Source organism: Oncorhynchus mykiss, chromosome 16 (assembly GCF_057628025.1).
Source record: "Oncorhynchus mykiss isolate SJ-2025 chromosome 16, ASM5762802v1, whole genome shotgun sequence".
Lineage (NCBI taxonomy): Eukaryota > Metazoa > Chordata > Actinopteri > Salmoniformes > Salmonidae > Oncorhynchus > Oncorhynchus mykiss.
Genome location: NC_143037.1, coordinates 30,879,301 through 30,895,223, shown reverse-complemented (window position 1 = coordinate 30,895,223; position 15,923 = coordinate 30,879,301). Strand labels below are relative to the sequence as shown.

Here is a 15,923-nt window from a genome sequence, read left to right as displayed (position 1 = left end):
AATCACTAACCAAAACAGCAATGGACAAGGCATAATGACATAAGGGAGAGGCATGCGTAGCCGAGTGATCATAGAGTCCAGTGAGTAGCTAGGCGAGCTGGAGACACGGCGATTCAGACAGCTAGCGGGCCGGGGCTAGCAGAAGGACCTTAGGGGTACGTCGCGATGGAAGCGTCTGTTGAAACCCCCTCGGACGGTTACGTCATCAGACCAGTCGTGATGGATCGTCGGGGCTCCATGTAAAGGGGTCCAGTCCATTTGGCAAAATAGGTATTTGCTGATGGACCGCTTCAGCTAGCCGGGAGATGGGCCTAGCTCGGGGCTAACTGTTGCTTGCTTCGGGACAGAGACGTTAGCCAGGAGTAGCCACTCGGATAACAGCTAGCTAGCTGCGATGATCAAGGTGAAAAGGTTCAGGCTTGCGATAGGAATCCGGAGATATGGTAGAGAAAAAGCAGTCCGATATGCTCTGGGTTGAATCACGCTGTGCAGACTGGCAGGGGTTGACCCGGCTGAGGCTAGCTGATGACCACTAGCAGTGGCTAACTGACAACTAACTAGTAGCTAGGCTAGTTAGCTGGCTAGCTTCTGTTGGGGGTTCTGGTTCTAAAGTATAAAAAATAGCAGATCCATACCATATTGGTTGAGGTGGGTTGCAGAAGAGTATTTTGAAATTGAGGTTAAAAATATAAAAAATATATACGAAGATAAAAATATGTATACGACAAAACAAGACTTTTTCCTGTAGTCCACAATCATCTCCTTTGTCTTGATCAGAAAAAATAAGAAAATGAAAAAATAAGCAAACACATTTGGTGTTCGCCAAAAGGCAATGTGGGAGACTCCCCAAACATATGGAAGATGGTTTTCTGGTCAGATGGGACTAAAATTGAGCTTTTTGGCCATCAAGAAAAACACTATGTCTGGCGCAAACCCATAACCTTTCATCACTCCGAGAACAACATCCCCAATAGTGAAGCATTGTCGTGGCAGCATCATGCTGTGGGGATGTTTTTCAACGGCAGGGACTGGGAAACTGGTCAGAATTGAAGGAATGATGGATGGCGCTAAATACAGGGAAATTCTTGAGGGAAACCTGTTTCAGTCTTCCAGAGATTTGAGACTGGGACGGAGGTTCACCTTCCAGCAGGACAATGACCCTAATCATACTAATAAAGCAAAACTCGAGTGGTTTAAGGGGACACATTAAATGTCTTGGAATGGCCTAGTCAAAGCCCAGACCTCAATCCAGTGTAGAATCTGTGGTAGGACTTAAAGATTGCTGTACACCAGCAGGAACCCATCCAACTTGAAGGAGATGGAGCAGTTCTCCTTTGAAGAATGGTCAAAGTAGCTATATTTGCCAAGCTTATAGAGACAAAGTATTGACTTTCGGGGGGGTGAATAGTTATGGACGCTCAAGTTCAGTTTTTTTCCTTATTTCTTGTTTGTTTCACAATAAAACATATTTAGCATCTTCAAAGTGGTAGGAATATTGTGTAAAACAAATGATACAATCCCCCCAAAAATCTATTTTAATTCCAGGTTGTAAGACTAGAAAATAGGAAAAATGCCAAGGGTGGGAGAAAACTTCCGCTAGCCATTATAGCTGCAAAATGTCTTGATAAACTTGGGAATATATTTTTCTGTTGATTATAGCACGGTTTCCAGACCCTGAACAAGCAAAGCAGCCCCAAACCATGATGCTCTCTCCACCATACTTTACAGTTGGGATGAGATTTTGATGTTGGTGTGCTGTGCCTTTTTTTCTCCACACATAGGGTTGTTGTGTTCCTTCCAAACAACTCAACTTTAGTTTTATCTGTCCACAGAACATTTTGCCTTAAGCGCTGTGGAATATCCAGGTGCTTTTTTGGACAGCAGTGGCTTCTTCTGTGGTGTCCTCCCATTAACACCATTCTTGTTTAGTGTTTTACGTATCGTAGACTCTTCAACAGAGATGTTAGCATATTCCAGAGATTTCTGTAAGTCTTTAGCTGACACTCTAGGATTCTTCTGAAACTCATTGAGCATTCTGCACTGTGGTCTTGCAGTCGTCTTTGCAGAACGGCCATTCCTAGGGAGAATAGCAACAGTGCTGAACGTTATAGACAATTTGTCCTACTGTGGACTGATGAACATCAAGGTTTTTAGAGATACTTTTCTAACCCTTTCCAGCATTGTGCAAATCAACAATTCTTAATCTTAGGTCTTCTAAGATCTCTTTTGTTCGAAGCATTGTTCACATTCTTGTGAATAGCAAACTCTAATTTTGTGAGTGTTTTTGTTTGGCAGGGCAGCTCTAACCAACACCTCCAATTTCTTCTCATTGATTGGACTCCAATGTTAGCTGACTCCTGACTCAAATTAGCTTTTGGAGAAGTCATTAGCTTAGGGGTTCACACACTTTTTCCTATCTACACTGTGAATGTTTAAATTATGTTTTCAAAATAGACAAGAAAAACACAATTTGTGTGTTTTTAGTTTAAGCACACTATGTTTGTCTATTGTTGTGACCAAGATGAAGATCAGATCAAATGTTATGACTAACTCATGCAGAAATGCAGGTCATTCCAAAGGGTTCACATACTTTTTCTTGCCACTGTATGTGATAATAGTATGAACTTTCTGTAAAAATTGTTTTAGATAAACCAAACAAAAACTCACTTTCCCATCGGCCCATCTTTTAGTATCAGAATTGTTGCAGAAGTGCTAACTCTGCCCATCAGGGACACTAGCCAGGTTAAAACCTGTTAAGGTATAGGGGGCAGCATTTTAACTTTTGGATAAATAGCATGCCCAATTTCAACTTCCTGCTACTCATGCCAGGAATGTATGATATGCATATGATTAGTAGGTGTGGATAGAAAACACTCTGAAGTTTCTAAAACTGTTTCAATCATGTCTGTGACTATAACAGAACTTATGTAGCAGGCAAACCCCAGAGGACTAATTATTTTTTTGCCTCTGACCGTTCCTTCTGTTGTCTTTGCCAAGGGATATTTGATAGGGACCATTTTACAGTTCCTAAGACTTCCACTGGATGTCACCAGTCTTTTGAATTTGGTTGAGGTTAATCATTTGTGCAACGAAGAAGAAGCACATCCTGGAACAAGGTTACACTGTTGAGTGTTGCGCAAGACGAAAAAAGGAGCATGGTTTGTTTACTTGCTTTATTGAATACAGATTGATCGATTATTAACGTTTAAAAAATACCTAAAGTTGTATTACAAAAGTAGTCTGAAATATTTTGGCAAAGTTTATAGGCAACTTTTGAAATGTTTTGTAGTGACGTTGTGTTTTGGTAAGCTGTTTTTTTCTGGATCAAACGTGCTTTATAAATGGACATTTTGGGTATACATGGACGGAATTAATCGAAAAAAAAGGACCAATTGTGATGTTTATGGGACATATTGGAGTACCAACAAAAGAAGCTCGTCAAAGGTAATGCATATTTTATATTTTATTTCAGCGTTTTGTGTAGCGCCTGCTACGCTAGCTCTTTTGCTTACTACTGGTTCAGATGGGTGCATACTATCAGATAATAGCTTCTTATGCTTTCGCCGAAAAGCATTTTTTAAATCTGAGATGTTGGCTGGATTCACAATGAGTGTAGCTTTAATTGAGTATCTTACATGTGTGATTTAATGAAATGTTGAATTGTATAACATTTTATTTGAATCTGGCTGGCGCTCTGCATTTCCCCAGGGAATTGGCCAGTTGAGACGCTAGCGTCTCCCTATCCTCAAGAGCAGCCGCTCAAAGTATTTGAAAGATTTCAAGTAGTATTTGAACCCAGGTCTGGTACTATGTGTAGGATGTGAGTGTATAGTATTTAGAATAGCATTGAGTGTTAAAGTATTTGTCTTTTTGTGCATGTGTATGTGTCCAGGGACGGATTGTTGCAGTGAAGGAGCTGGACTTTGAGATCAGCAATGGACACTACACACTTATCGTCACAGCAACGGACCAGTGTCCTATCCATGCCCTCCGCCTGACTTCCAGCACCACGGTGATGACAATGACACACACATACACACACTACATGACATTAACTCTTTTTACACTGCATGTTCATCATAACATGCAGTTATAATTTAATTGTTTTATCAAGGTAATTTACTTATAAATCAGCATCTTTAAAGCCATTCGCATTGCAACAGTTGGCTGATAGCCACGCTTCCCAGTTTGACTTGAGTTTGCCTTTGAAGACTCTGGGGTATTGGGTTTCATATCCACAGCTGGGAAGTCCTACCTGCACTTTCCTTCACTGGTTGGACTGTCCGTCAATTCAGTTTTACTATATCTAGTTTAATTTAAAAAAACGTGAACATTATTTGTCGATGTGAAACAAAACCACATTGTGTTCATCACAGACGGACAACTTTTATAGGAGATGAAAGCTAAGATCGTAACGAATTCATAGAATGGCTAACCAACTCTGAGTTTCAGTAGGGGAGGGAAACAAGAATGAATGAAAGCCGTGAAACATAAATAATGTACATTTGTGCTAACCATGTTATATGATAATTTATTACAGTAATTAGGCAGCTGAAATCTTTTAGGATGTAATTTGTAAAGTTGATTGTAAATGGTATGTATATTATCATAAAAAATATTCAGGCCCTATTCACTTATTTTTCAGGAATAGGGTCTATCATATTTTCATAAGATTTACTATTTTTCATACTATTTACTGGATCTTTTGATTTGAAAAAGCTAACCATCTGAGATTTCTAGCAGTGTGCAGCATTACTAGGTACTGTTCATGGCCCTCTCATGATAATTGTTTTATTCTGGCATTGGAATCGTCCTATTATTCCTAACAGGTTAATGTAGTTTATACACACATCATATTGTACTTGCAATCTGTGGCATATGCAGGCGTTTTTGTTTAGTCAAATTAATGACCACAAAAATGTTTTCCAAAAAGTTAACTATCCCTTTAATCACATCATAAACATCAAATCAAATGTTATTTGTCACATGCGCCAAATACAACCTTACAGTGAAATGCTTACAAGCCCTTAACTAACAATGCTTTAAGAAGTTAAGAAAAAAATGATCAATAGAAAATAAAAGTAACAAATAATTTAACAGCAGCAGTAAAATAACAAGCAAGGCTGTATACAGGGGGTACCGGTACAAAGTCAATGTGCGGTGACATCGGTTAGTCGAGGTAATTGAGGTAATATGTACATGTAGGTAGAGATAAAGTGACTATGCATGGATTATAAACAGAGAGTGGCAGCTGCGTAAAAGAGGGGTCTGTGTAGCCCTTTGATTAGCTGTTCAGGAGTCTTATGGCTTGGGGATAGAAGCTTGGGGGTAGAAGCCTTTTGGACCCAGACTTGGCGCTCCGGTACCACTTGCCGTGCAGTAGCAAAGAGAACAGTCTAAGACTAGGGTGGCTGGAGTCTTTGACTATTTTTAGGGCCTTCCTCTGACACAGCCTGGTATAGAGGTCCTGGATGGCAGGAAGCTTGGCTCCAGTGATGTACTGGGCCATTCTCACAACCCTCTTTAGAGCCTTGCGTTCAGAGGACGAGCAGTTGCCATACCAGGCAGTGATGCAGTGATGCTCTCGATGTTGCAGCTGTAGAACCTTTTGAGGATCTGGTGACCCATGCCAAATGTTTTCAGTCTCCTGAGGGGGAAGAGGCTTTGTCTTCACGGCTGTCCTAGTGTGTTTGGACCATGATAGTTTGTTGGTGATGTGGACACCAAGGAACTTGACACTCTCAACCTGTTCTACTTCAGCCCCGTCGATGAGAATGGGGGCGTGCTCGGTCCTCCTTTTCCTGTAGTCCACAATCATCTCACAATTGTCTTGATCACGTTGAGGGAGAAAATGTTGTCCTGGCACCACACGGAAAGGTCTATGACCTTCTCCCTATAGGCTGTCTCATCGTTGTTGCTGATCAGGCCTACCACTGTTGTGTCATCAGCAAACTTGATGGTAGTGTTGGAGTCGTGCGTGGCCAGTCATGAGTGAACAGGGAGTACAGGAGGGAACTGAGCACGCATCCCTGAAGGGCCCACGTGTGAGGATCAGCATGGCGGATGTGTTGTTCCCTACCCTTACCACCTGGGGGCGGCCCATCAAGAAGTCAAATCAAATCAAATCAAATTTATTTATATAGCCCTTCGTACATCAGCTGATATCTCAAAGTGCTGTACAGAAACCCAGCCTAAAACCCCAAACAGCAAGCAATGCAGGTGTAGAAGCACGGTGGCTTGGAAAAACTCCCTAGAAAGGCCAAAACCTAGGAAGAAACCTAGAGAGGAACCAGGCTATGTGGGGTGGCCAGTCCTCTTCTGGCTGTGCCGGGTGGAGATTATAACAGAACATGGTCAAGATGTTCAAATGTTCATAAATGACCAGCATGGTCGAATAATAATAAGGCAGAACAGTTGAAACTGGAGCAGCAGCACAGTCAGGTGGACTGGGGACAGCAAGGAGTAATCATGTCAGGTATTCCTGGGGCATGGTCCTAGGGCTCAGGTCCTCCGAGAGAGAGAAAGAAAGAGAGAATTAGAGAGAGCATATGTGGGATGGCTAGTCCTCTTTTGGCTGTGCCGGGTGGAGATTATAACAGAACATGGCCAAGATGTTCAAATGTTCATAAATGACCAGCATGGTCGAATAATAATAAGGCAGAACAGTTGAAACTGGAGCAGCAGCACGGCCAGGTGGACTGGGGACAGCAAGGAGTCATCATGTCAGGTAGTCCTGGGGCATGGTCCTAGGGTTCAGGTCCTCCGAGAGAGAGAAAGAGAGAAGGAGAGAAGTCCAGGTTCCAATTGCAGAGGCAGGGTCCTTAGCTTCACAATGATCTTTGAGGGCACTCAGCTGTAACTCAATGAATAGCCTTCTCACATAGGTGTTATTTTTGTCCAGGTGGGGAAGGGCAGTGTTGACTGCAATAGAGTTGCATCATCTGTGGATCTATTAGGGCAATATGCAAATTGGAGAGGGTCTAGTGTTTCTGGGATAATGGTGTTGATGTGAGCCATGATCAGCCTTTCAAAGCACTTCATGGCTACAGATGTGAGTGCTACAGGTCAGCAGTCATAAAGGCAGGCTACCTTAGTTTTCTTGGGCACAGGGATTATGTTGGTCTGCTTGAAACATGTTGGTGTTACAGACTCAGTCAGGGACTGGTTGAAAATGTCAGTGAAGACACTTGCCAGTTGGTCAGCGCATGCTCGCAGTACACATAGTGGTAATCTGTCTGACCCTTCGGCCTTGTGAATGTTGACCTGTTTAAACTTCTTACTCACATTGGCTTACGGAGAGGGTGATCACACAGTCATCCGGAACAGCTGGTGCTCCCATGCATGTTTAAGTGTTAGTTACCTCGAAGCGAGCATAGAAGTAATTTAGCTCGTCTGGTAGGTTCGTGTCACTTGGCAGCTTGCGGCTGTGCTTCCCTTTGTAGTCTGTAATGGTTTGCAATCCCATGCCACAACAACGTCATCGATCCACTTATTGATGAAGCCAGTGACTGATGTGGTGTACACCTCAATGCCATCGGAAGAATCCCGGAACATATTCCAGTCTGTGCTAGCAAAACAGTCCTGTAACTTAGCATCTGCTTCATCTGACCACTTTCTTATTTACCGAGTCACTGGTGTTTCTTGCTATAGTTTTTGCTTGTAAGCAGAAATCAGGAGGATATAATTCTGGTCAGATTTGCCAAATGGAGGATCGAAGGAGAGTTTTGTACGCGTCTCTGTGTGTGGATTAAAGGTGTTCTAGTCTTTGTTTTAACATGCTGGTAGAGATTGGTAGGTAGATTAGGTTTTTCTGCATTACAGTCCCCGGCCAATTGGAGCGCCACCTCTGGATGAGCGTTTTGCTGTTTGCTTATGTCCGTATACAGCTCATTGAGTGCGGTCTTACGTGCCAGCATCGGTCTGCGGCGGTATATAGACAGCTACTAAAAATACAGATTAAATCTCTCTTGGTATATAGTGTGGTCTATAGCTTATCATGAGATATTCTACCTCAGGCGAGTAAAACCTTGAGACTTCCTTAGATTTTGTGCACCGGCTGTTGTTTACAAATATACACAGGGCGCGTTTCCATTCTGCCGAAAAAGCTTAAAACCCACCAGCTGTATGTTAAACATGGTGTCGTTCAGCCACGACTTGGTGAAACATAAGATATTACAGTTTTTAATGTTCAGTTGGTATGATATACGTGCTGTAGTTTGTCTATTTTATTATCGATTGATTGTACGTTGGCTAATAGGACCGATGATAAAGGTAGATTACCTTCTCGGCGACTGATCCTTACAAGGCACCCGGACCGCCGTGCGAATGACATACGTATAGACCAGGGGTTCCCAAACTTTCTCCCGCCTTCCAGCATTGGGGAACACCCCTCTCCCCTCTGCCCATGCCATGTCGATTTCTATGGGCTCAAGCATTGTTCATGACACAAACGGTTCTTGCTGGTGAAGCGAAAATGTTATAGGTTCAAAGCATATTTCCTGCAATTCTACACATTTTATCATAGGGTGCAGAGAACATTTTGCAGTTTTAAACTAATTTTCATGGACAAGTTGATCTGGGCATTTCTGACAAGTTATAAATAACTCTCTAAGGTATGACTGGCATGACAAAAGGAAAACAATTTCAGCTATTTCTACTATCACAATTTTAGAGCAAGTTGAAAGCCGAACTGAGTCCCAACCCCCCCAAAATAATAATAATAATACTATACAGTCGAAGTCGGAAGTTTCCATACACTTAGGTTGGAGTCATTAAAACTTGTTTTTCAACCACTACAATTGGACGTGTACCTGTGGATGTATTTCAAGGCCTACCTTCAAACTCAGTGCCTCTTTGCTTGACATCATGGGAAACTCAAAGGAAAGCAGCAAAGATCTCAGAAAAACCATTGGAGACCTCCACATGTCTGGTTTATCCTTGGGAGAAATTTCCAAACACCTGAAAGTACCACGTTCATCTGTACTAACAATAGTACGCAAGTATAAACACCATGGGACCATGCAGCCGTCATACCTGTCACAGATTTTCTCCTCTTCGTCTGAAGAGGTGTATCAAGGATCGGACCAATACGCAGCGTGGTAAGCGTTCGTCATTTTAATGGAAAAACCAAACACTACAAAACAACAAAAGTGACAACCGTGAAGCTAATGAACAATCGTGCTGACACAAACACTACACATAGACAATCACCCACAACCCACAATGACAAAACAGGCTACCTAATTGGTTCCCAATCAGAGACAACAACTAACACCTGCCTCTGATTGAGAACCATATCAGGCCAAACACAGAAACAGACAAACTAGACATACAACATAGAATGCCAAAACCTGAACCTAGGAAGCCTCCTAGGAACGGCGACCCTCGCTGCCAACCTAGGACTGGCAACCCTACTAAAGGGCCCCACTGGACTGAGGGGCAGCTCCGGACTGAGGGGCAGCAACGGACTGAGGGGCAGCTCCGGACTGGCCGACGGCTCTGGCGGCTCCTGGCTGGCTGACGGCTCTGGCGGCTCCTGGCTGACTGACGGCTCTGGCGGCTCCTGGCTGACTGGCGGCTCTGGCGGCTCCTGGCTGACTGACGGCTCTGGCGGCTCCTGGCTGACTGGTGGCTCCTGGCTGACTGGCCGCTCCTGGCGGCTCTGGCGGCCCAGGACAGACTGGCAGCTCAGGACAGACTGGTGGCTCTGGACAGACGGGAGACTCTGGCGGCTCTGGACAGATGGGAGACTCTATCGGCTCAGGACAGAATGGCGGCTCTGACAGCTCAGGACAGACTGGCGGCTCTGACGGCGCTGGACAGACGGGTGGCTCAGGCGGAGCTGGACAGACGGGAGCACCTGTAGGGAGGAGACAGAGAGACATGGTGTTGGTGTTAGGAGGAGCCACCTGAAGGACCGGGCTGTGGGGAGCACTGGAGCTATGGTGCGTAGCCTTGGCACCACTCCCCCAGGCTGGATAACTACTCTAGCCCGGATCCTCCAGAGTGCAGGCACAGGTTGAACCGGGCTGTGGGTAAGCACTGGAGATCTAGTGCCTACTACTCCACTGCCACATTTGGGAGTGGAGTAGTAGGCTCCACTACAATAATAAAAGCAATTGGTATTTGTTTATATTGTGACAAACAGCCTTGGCTGTATAGTTGCCAAGGGAACAGTGTCACTGCAGTGGCGATGGACGGTGTCCAGTCACTATGACCCATTGACCATCGGGATTTGCCCGGCACGAGCAGAGACACAGCACGCAGAGCCAGCGCAGGATACCCTGGACCGAAACGGCGTACTGGCTGGATGCCCACACTCGCATGACACTTTCGGGTGGCTGCCCTATAGCGCACCGGGCTATGGGCACGTACTGGCGACACCGTGCGCTTAACCGCATAACACAGTGCCTGACCAGTAACGCGCTGCTTATAATAAGCACGAGGAGTGAGCTCAGGTCTGCTACCTGGCTTAGCCACACTCTCCGTGTGCCCCCCCAAAAAAATATTTTTGGGGCTGCCTCTCGTACCTGTCGCGCTGCCGTGCTGTCTCCTCATATCGCCCCTGCTCAGCTTTCGCTGCCTCCAGTTCTGCTTTGGGGCGGCGATATTCCCCAGCCTGTGCCCAGGGTCCTTCTCCGTTTAAAATCTCCTCCCATGTCCAGGAGTCCTGAAATTCCGGCCGCTGCTGCTGTCCGTTACCATGCCGCTTGGTCCTTTTGTGGTGGGTGATTCTGTCACGATCGTCGTATGGAGTAGACCAAAGCGCAGCGTGGTTAGAATACATTGTTCTTAATTTAATGAAGAACACGAAGAACACTTAAACAAAACACGAATAAGACGAACGTGACCGCTATATAAAAAATGTGCTAACGTGCAACATAACATAGACAATCACCCACAACCCACAATGACAAAACAGGCTACCTAAATATGGTTCCCAATCAGAGACAACGACTAACACCTGCCTCTAATTGACAACCATATCAGGCCAAACACAGAAACAGACAAACTAGACATACAACATAGAATGCCCACTCAGATCACACCCTGACCAAACAAAACCTATAAACATACAAAGCAAACTATGGTCAGGGCGTGACAATACCGCCCTGGAAGGACACCCGTTCTGTCTCCTAGAGATGAACGTACTTTCGTGCGAAAAGTGCAAATCAATCCCAGAACAACAGCAACGAACTTTGTGAAGATGCTGGAGGAAACAGGTACAAAAGTATCTATATCCACAGTAAAACAAGTCTTATATCGACGTAACCTGAAAGGCCGCTCAGCAAGGAAGAAGCCACTGCTCCAAAACCACCATAAAAAAAGCCAGACTATGGTTTGCAACTGCACATAGGGACAAAGATCGTACTTTTTGGAGAAATGTCCTCTGGTCTGATGAAATAAAATAGAACTGTTTGACCATAATGACCATCGTTATGTTTGGAGGAAAAAGTGGGAAGCTTGCAAGCCGAAGAACACCATCCCAACCGTGAAGCATGGGGGTGGCAGCATCATGTTGTGGGGGCGCTTTGCTGCAGGAGGTACTGGTGCACTTCAAAAAATAGATGTTATCATGAGGGAGGGAAATCATTTGGGTATATTAAAGCAACATCTCAAGACATCAGTCAGGAAGTTAAAGCTTGTTCGCAAATTGGTCTTCCAAATAGACAATGACCTCAAGCATACGTCCAAAGTGGTGTCAAAATGGCTTAAGGACAACAAAGTCAAGCTATTGGAGTGGCCATCACAAAATCCTGACCTCAATCCTATAGAAAATGTGTGGGCAGAACTGAAAAATCATGTGTGAGCAAGGAGGCCTGCAAACCTGACTCAGTTACACCAGCTCGGTCAGGAGGAATGGCCAATACTAATTGAGTGTATGTAAACTTCTGACCCACTGGGAGTGTGATGAAATAAATAAAAGCTGAATTAAATAATTCTCTATACTATTATTCTGATATTTCACAATCTTAAAATCAAGGGGCTATCCTAACAGACATGGATTTTTTACTAGGATTAAATGTCAGGAATTGTGAAAAACTGAGTTTAAATGTATTTGGCTAAGGTGTATGTAATCTTCCGACTTCAACTGTATATGGACCCCCGATCCCACCCTGCTGACCCCCACAGTTCAGGAACCACTGTTATAGACCATAAAGATCTCTATTCAGGTTGTTTCCACCTGTCTTTTCCAGGTGTTGGTGAATGTCCTGGATGTGAACGATGTGACCCCCACCTTCACCAAGCCCTATGAGGGGCCCTTTGAGATAACAGAGGGCCAGCCGGGGCCTCGGGTCTGGACCCTCAAGGCCATCGACCAGGACTCTGGGCTCAATGGCAAAGTGGAGTACAGCATCACTGCCGGAGACCCCCAGAGTGAGTAGGGTGTTTGTGTGTGTGTGTGTGTGTGTCTTTGTGGGGGAGGGGGTGGGGTATATATGCAGGTGAGCTACTATCCATGTGTGTGTGTGTGTGTGTGTGTGTGTGTGTGTGTGTGTGTGTGTGTGTGTGTGTGTGTGTGCGTGTGTGCGTGTGCATGTGTGCGTGTGTGTGTGTTTGCAGTATAAGGCTAGTAACAAACTAATCATGCTTCCCCTCTCTTGCTCTCTCTTTCTCTGTTAGATGAGTTTGTGGTATCTCCAGTGGAGGGAGAGCTGCGTGTGAGGAGAGATGTGGAGCTGGACAGAGAGACCACACCCTTCTACAACATCACTGTTATGGCCAAAGACCTGGGCAACCCACCACGCTTCAGCATGGTATGTTCATACACATGTTCACAGAAACACAAACACGTACAGACATGCACTGATCCTGTGGTGCTTCCTGCTGACATGCTCAGACACTTATATGAACACAACACATGTGTGCGTCTACACACAAACACACACACACACACACACACACTAAGACCAAGTGTGACACTATCCTGTGTCCTCTCCATCTCCCAGGTGGTGGTGGGTGTCCATGTGCTGGACATCAATGACAACGACCCCATGCTGTTGAACCTGCCCCACAACACCAGTGTGAGAGAGGGGGCGTCCATCCACACCTTGGTGACCACGGTCCAAGCACGGGACATGGACAGTGGACGCAATGCCCTGCTCACCTACAACATCACTGCCGGAAACCACGATGGAGCTTTCTACATCAATGACACTGTGAGAGAGAGAGAGAGAGAGGGACAGGAAGGGAGGGGGAGAAATGGAGGGAGTAAAAGGGGCAGAAAGGATAGAGAAGTGAGAAGAAGGGCTTGTCCTGAAAATGTAGACAAAATAAATTGATAAAAAGTCAGAAGCTAGGTATCCATCCAATTGGTGACAGATTTTCATGCAAATATTCTAAAATCCCCCAAAAAATAAGAAAATATGCTAATTTTCTCTCCAGTGGTTTCCACCAAGTGGAAATGTTGCGGATGAAAATCATCGTGTAACATAGTGCATAAAAAATTTAATTTTTCACTTAATTTTTCATGTACCAAATAAAAATTGAGAGTTTGGTGTGTTTCCATCACATTTAGGGGCAGCAGGTAGCCTAGTGGTTAGAGTGTTGGGTTAGTAACCGAAACCCCGAGCTGACAAGGTAAAAAAAAGTCTGTCTTCAGGCCCTGAACAAGGCAGTTAACCCACTGTTCCTAGGACGTCATTGTAAATAATAGTTTTTAACTGATTTGCCTAGTTAAATAAAGGATAAAAAAATAACAATAATTTTTTCACAAAAACTGTTGAATTAAATAGCAAATGTGCCTACTCTGGTCTTGGCATGTGCGCTCTAGCCAACAGCTCGCAGATACAGTGCTGGTAGGCTGTGTGGGTTGACTAGTCTACATAATTAGATTATTATGGATGAGAGCGAGAACTTTACAGACACAAAAAGATGCCACCATGTAGAACAAACAAATGATCTGTCGCCATTTATTAAATTGTACCAAACTTCCCTTTTCCATCTCTGCTGTCGTGATTATTTTAAATATATACGGTATGACTTAAAAACTCACATAAAAACTGTGGATGGAAACGTGGTTATAGAGAGACATTGAAAAGAGAAGGATATGGTATAATTGATAAGTCAGGTCTATCCTCCATCTTGTGCGTAATCACTCCCCCATGATCTCTCTATCCCCCTCTCAGACAGGGATGGTGCAGGTGAACAGGCCTCTGGACAGAGAAAGGGTGGGGGAGTACAGACTGACCATCACTGTTAAAGACAACCCTGAGAATCCCCGCATCGCTCGCCGGGTACTGCTCCACACAAACAAGCACACACACACACACTCTCACACTCACTCACTCTCAAATAAGTCAGGACTGATACTGGACCACTCAGGAACCACTCAACACCTCTTGGAAAGCCATTCTGGTGTGTTTTTTGCATTAACATTAACGTCCTGCTGAAAAATAAAGGGTGAGGTTGAGGTCCTCAGAAGACTGAGGCGGGTTTTCCTCCAACCTTTTACCTGGGCTTTGCTCTTTTCATTTTTAGTTTGATCCTGACAAACTTCCCAGGCCCTGTCGTTGACAAGCATACCCCTAACATGATGCTGCCGCCACAATACTTAAATTCAGACAGTTTCACTCATGGCTGTATTGTATTGGATTTGACCCAAACCTGTCGTTTTTAATTTAGGTCAAAAAGTGTGTTTCTTTGCCGTGTTGTTTTGCAGTGTCACTAAACGGCCTTGCTGCAAACAATGGATGACTTGGAGTGGATTTTTAACACAGGCTTCCTTCTTTACACTTTATCATACAGGCCAGTAATGTGGAGTGAATGCAATGTTGTTGATCCTCTGTATTTTCCAGTATTGTGATATGGATTTTTGTCCATATTGCCCAGCTCTACATAGATGGCATTATTCAATGGCACACAAGTGCCTCTCAAATATTGCATGGAATGACAGCTATTTGCTTTTTGATTGAGAACATTTCTCACCTTGTTCCCTGCCCCTTCGTCCTATCCTACCCAATTCACCCCTCCCTCCCCAATCTATCACTCTCTCCCTCCGTCCATCCCTTTCTCTAGGACTCAGACATGCTGGTGATCACAGTTCTGGATGATAATGACAACAGGCCCATATTCACACAGACCAGCTACCGGGCTGAGATCACTGAGAACTCCCCCTCAGGTACCAACCTCACTGGTGTGTTTTTCTGACTTTCTCTCTGTATCTGTCACTCGGTGCGTTTGGTTGGCTGGCGGGGGAACTGTCTTGACTGGCTGAGATTTTGTGTCATTGATCTATACACATTACCCCATAACGTCAAAGTGGAATTTTGTTTTTAGATTTTTTTTACAGGAGAGACTTCATCATGAGTCTAGCATACGGGGTATGGGGTACGTGAGAGACATACAAGGGTCAAGGCAGCAGCAAAGATTCCACATGAGCCTTTGCCCGAGTCAAATTGTGCACAGCTCCCGAGGAGGAGACAGTGCCAGGTGTCCAGGTGCATAAAGAACAACCCAAGACACCTATGTCACCTACAAGCAATGTTTTTGTGGGAAGTGTGTCAAGCAAAGGAAAGTGGCAAAGATGTGTCAACTGCTAGGACAAGGGCTAACCGATAAATGAAATCCAACGGATGACATTGCGTGAAAACGCAGACCGTGTAAGCATGAGCAGACAATAATTGACTATTTTTGACTGTTGTAATAATCGACGCATGTAATGCATGTTATTGCTTTGTGCTGATTTTCACAATTTATCAAGCACTCTTGACGCATAAAATGATTTTAGGTTACTGTTTCCCTCATTTCATTGTATTTGCTGACTGTATGTCTTCGTGGTTGGGGAATTAAAAAAAAAACACATATATATATATATATATATATATATATATATATATATATATATATATATATATATATATATAGTACCGGTCAAAAGTTTGGACACTCCTACTCATTCAAGGGTTTTTCTTAATTTTTTA

The 15,923-nt window shown here is 44.2% G+C and overlaps 1 protein-coding gene across 1 annotated transcript in view; it reads left to right on the top strand.

Moving 5' to 3' along the window:
- LOC110492868 (cadherin-23) overlaps nucleotides 1-15,923 on the top strand; it is a 582,104-nt gene that overhangs the window by 468,589 nt on the left and 97,592 nt on the right. The window contains exons 38-43 of the mRNA XM_036946709.2: nucleotides 3,893-4,012; nucleotides 12,198-12,378; nucleotides 12,625-12,758; nucleotides 12,951-13,160; nucleotides 14,130-14,237; nucleotides 15,019-15,121. Of these exons, the coding sequence (XP_036802604.1) occupies nucleotides 3,893-4,012; nucleotides 12,198-12,378; nucleotides 12,625-12,758; nucleotides 12,951-13,160; nucleotides 14,130-14,237; nucleotides 15,019-15,121 (856 nt within the window). The remainder of the gene's footprint in view (nucleotides 1-3,892; nucleotides 4,013-12,197; nucleotides 12,379-12,624; nucleotides 12,759-12,950; nucleotides 13,161-14,129; nucleotides 14,238-15,018; nucleotides 15,122-15,923) is intronic.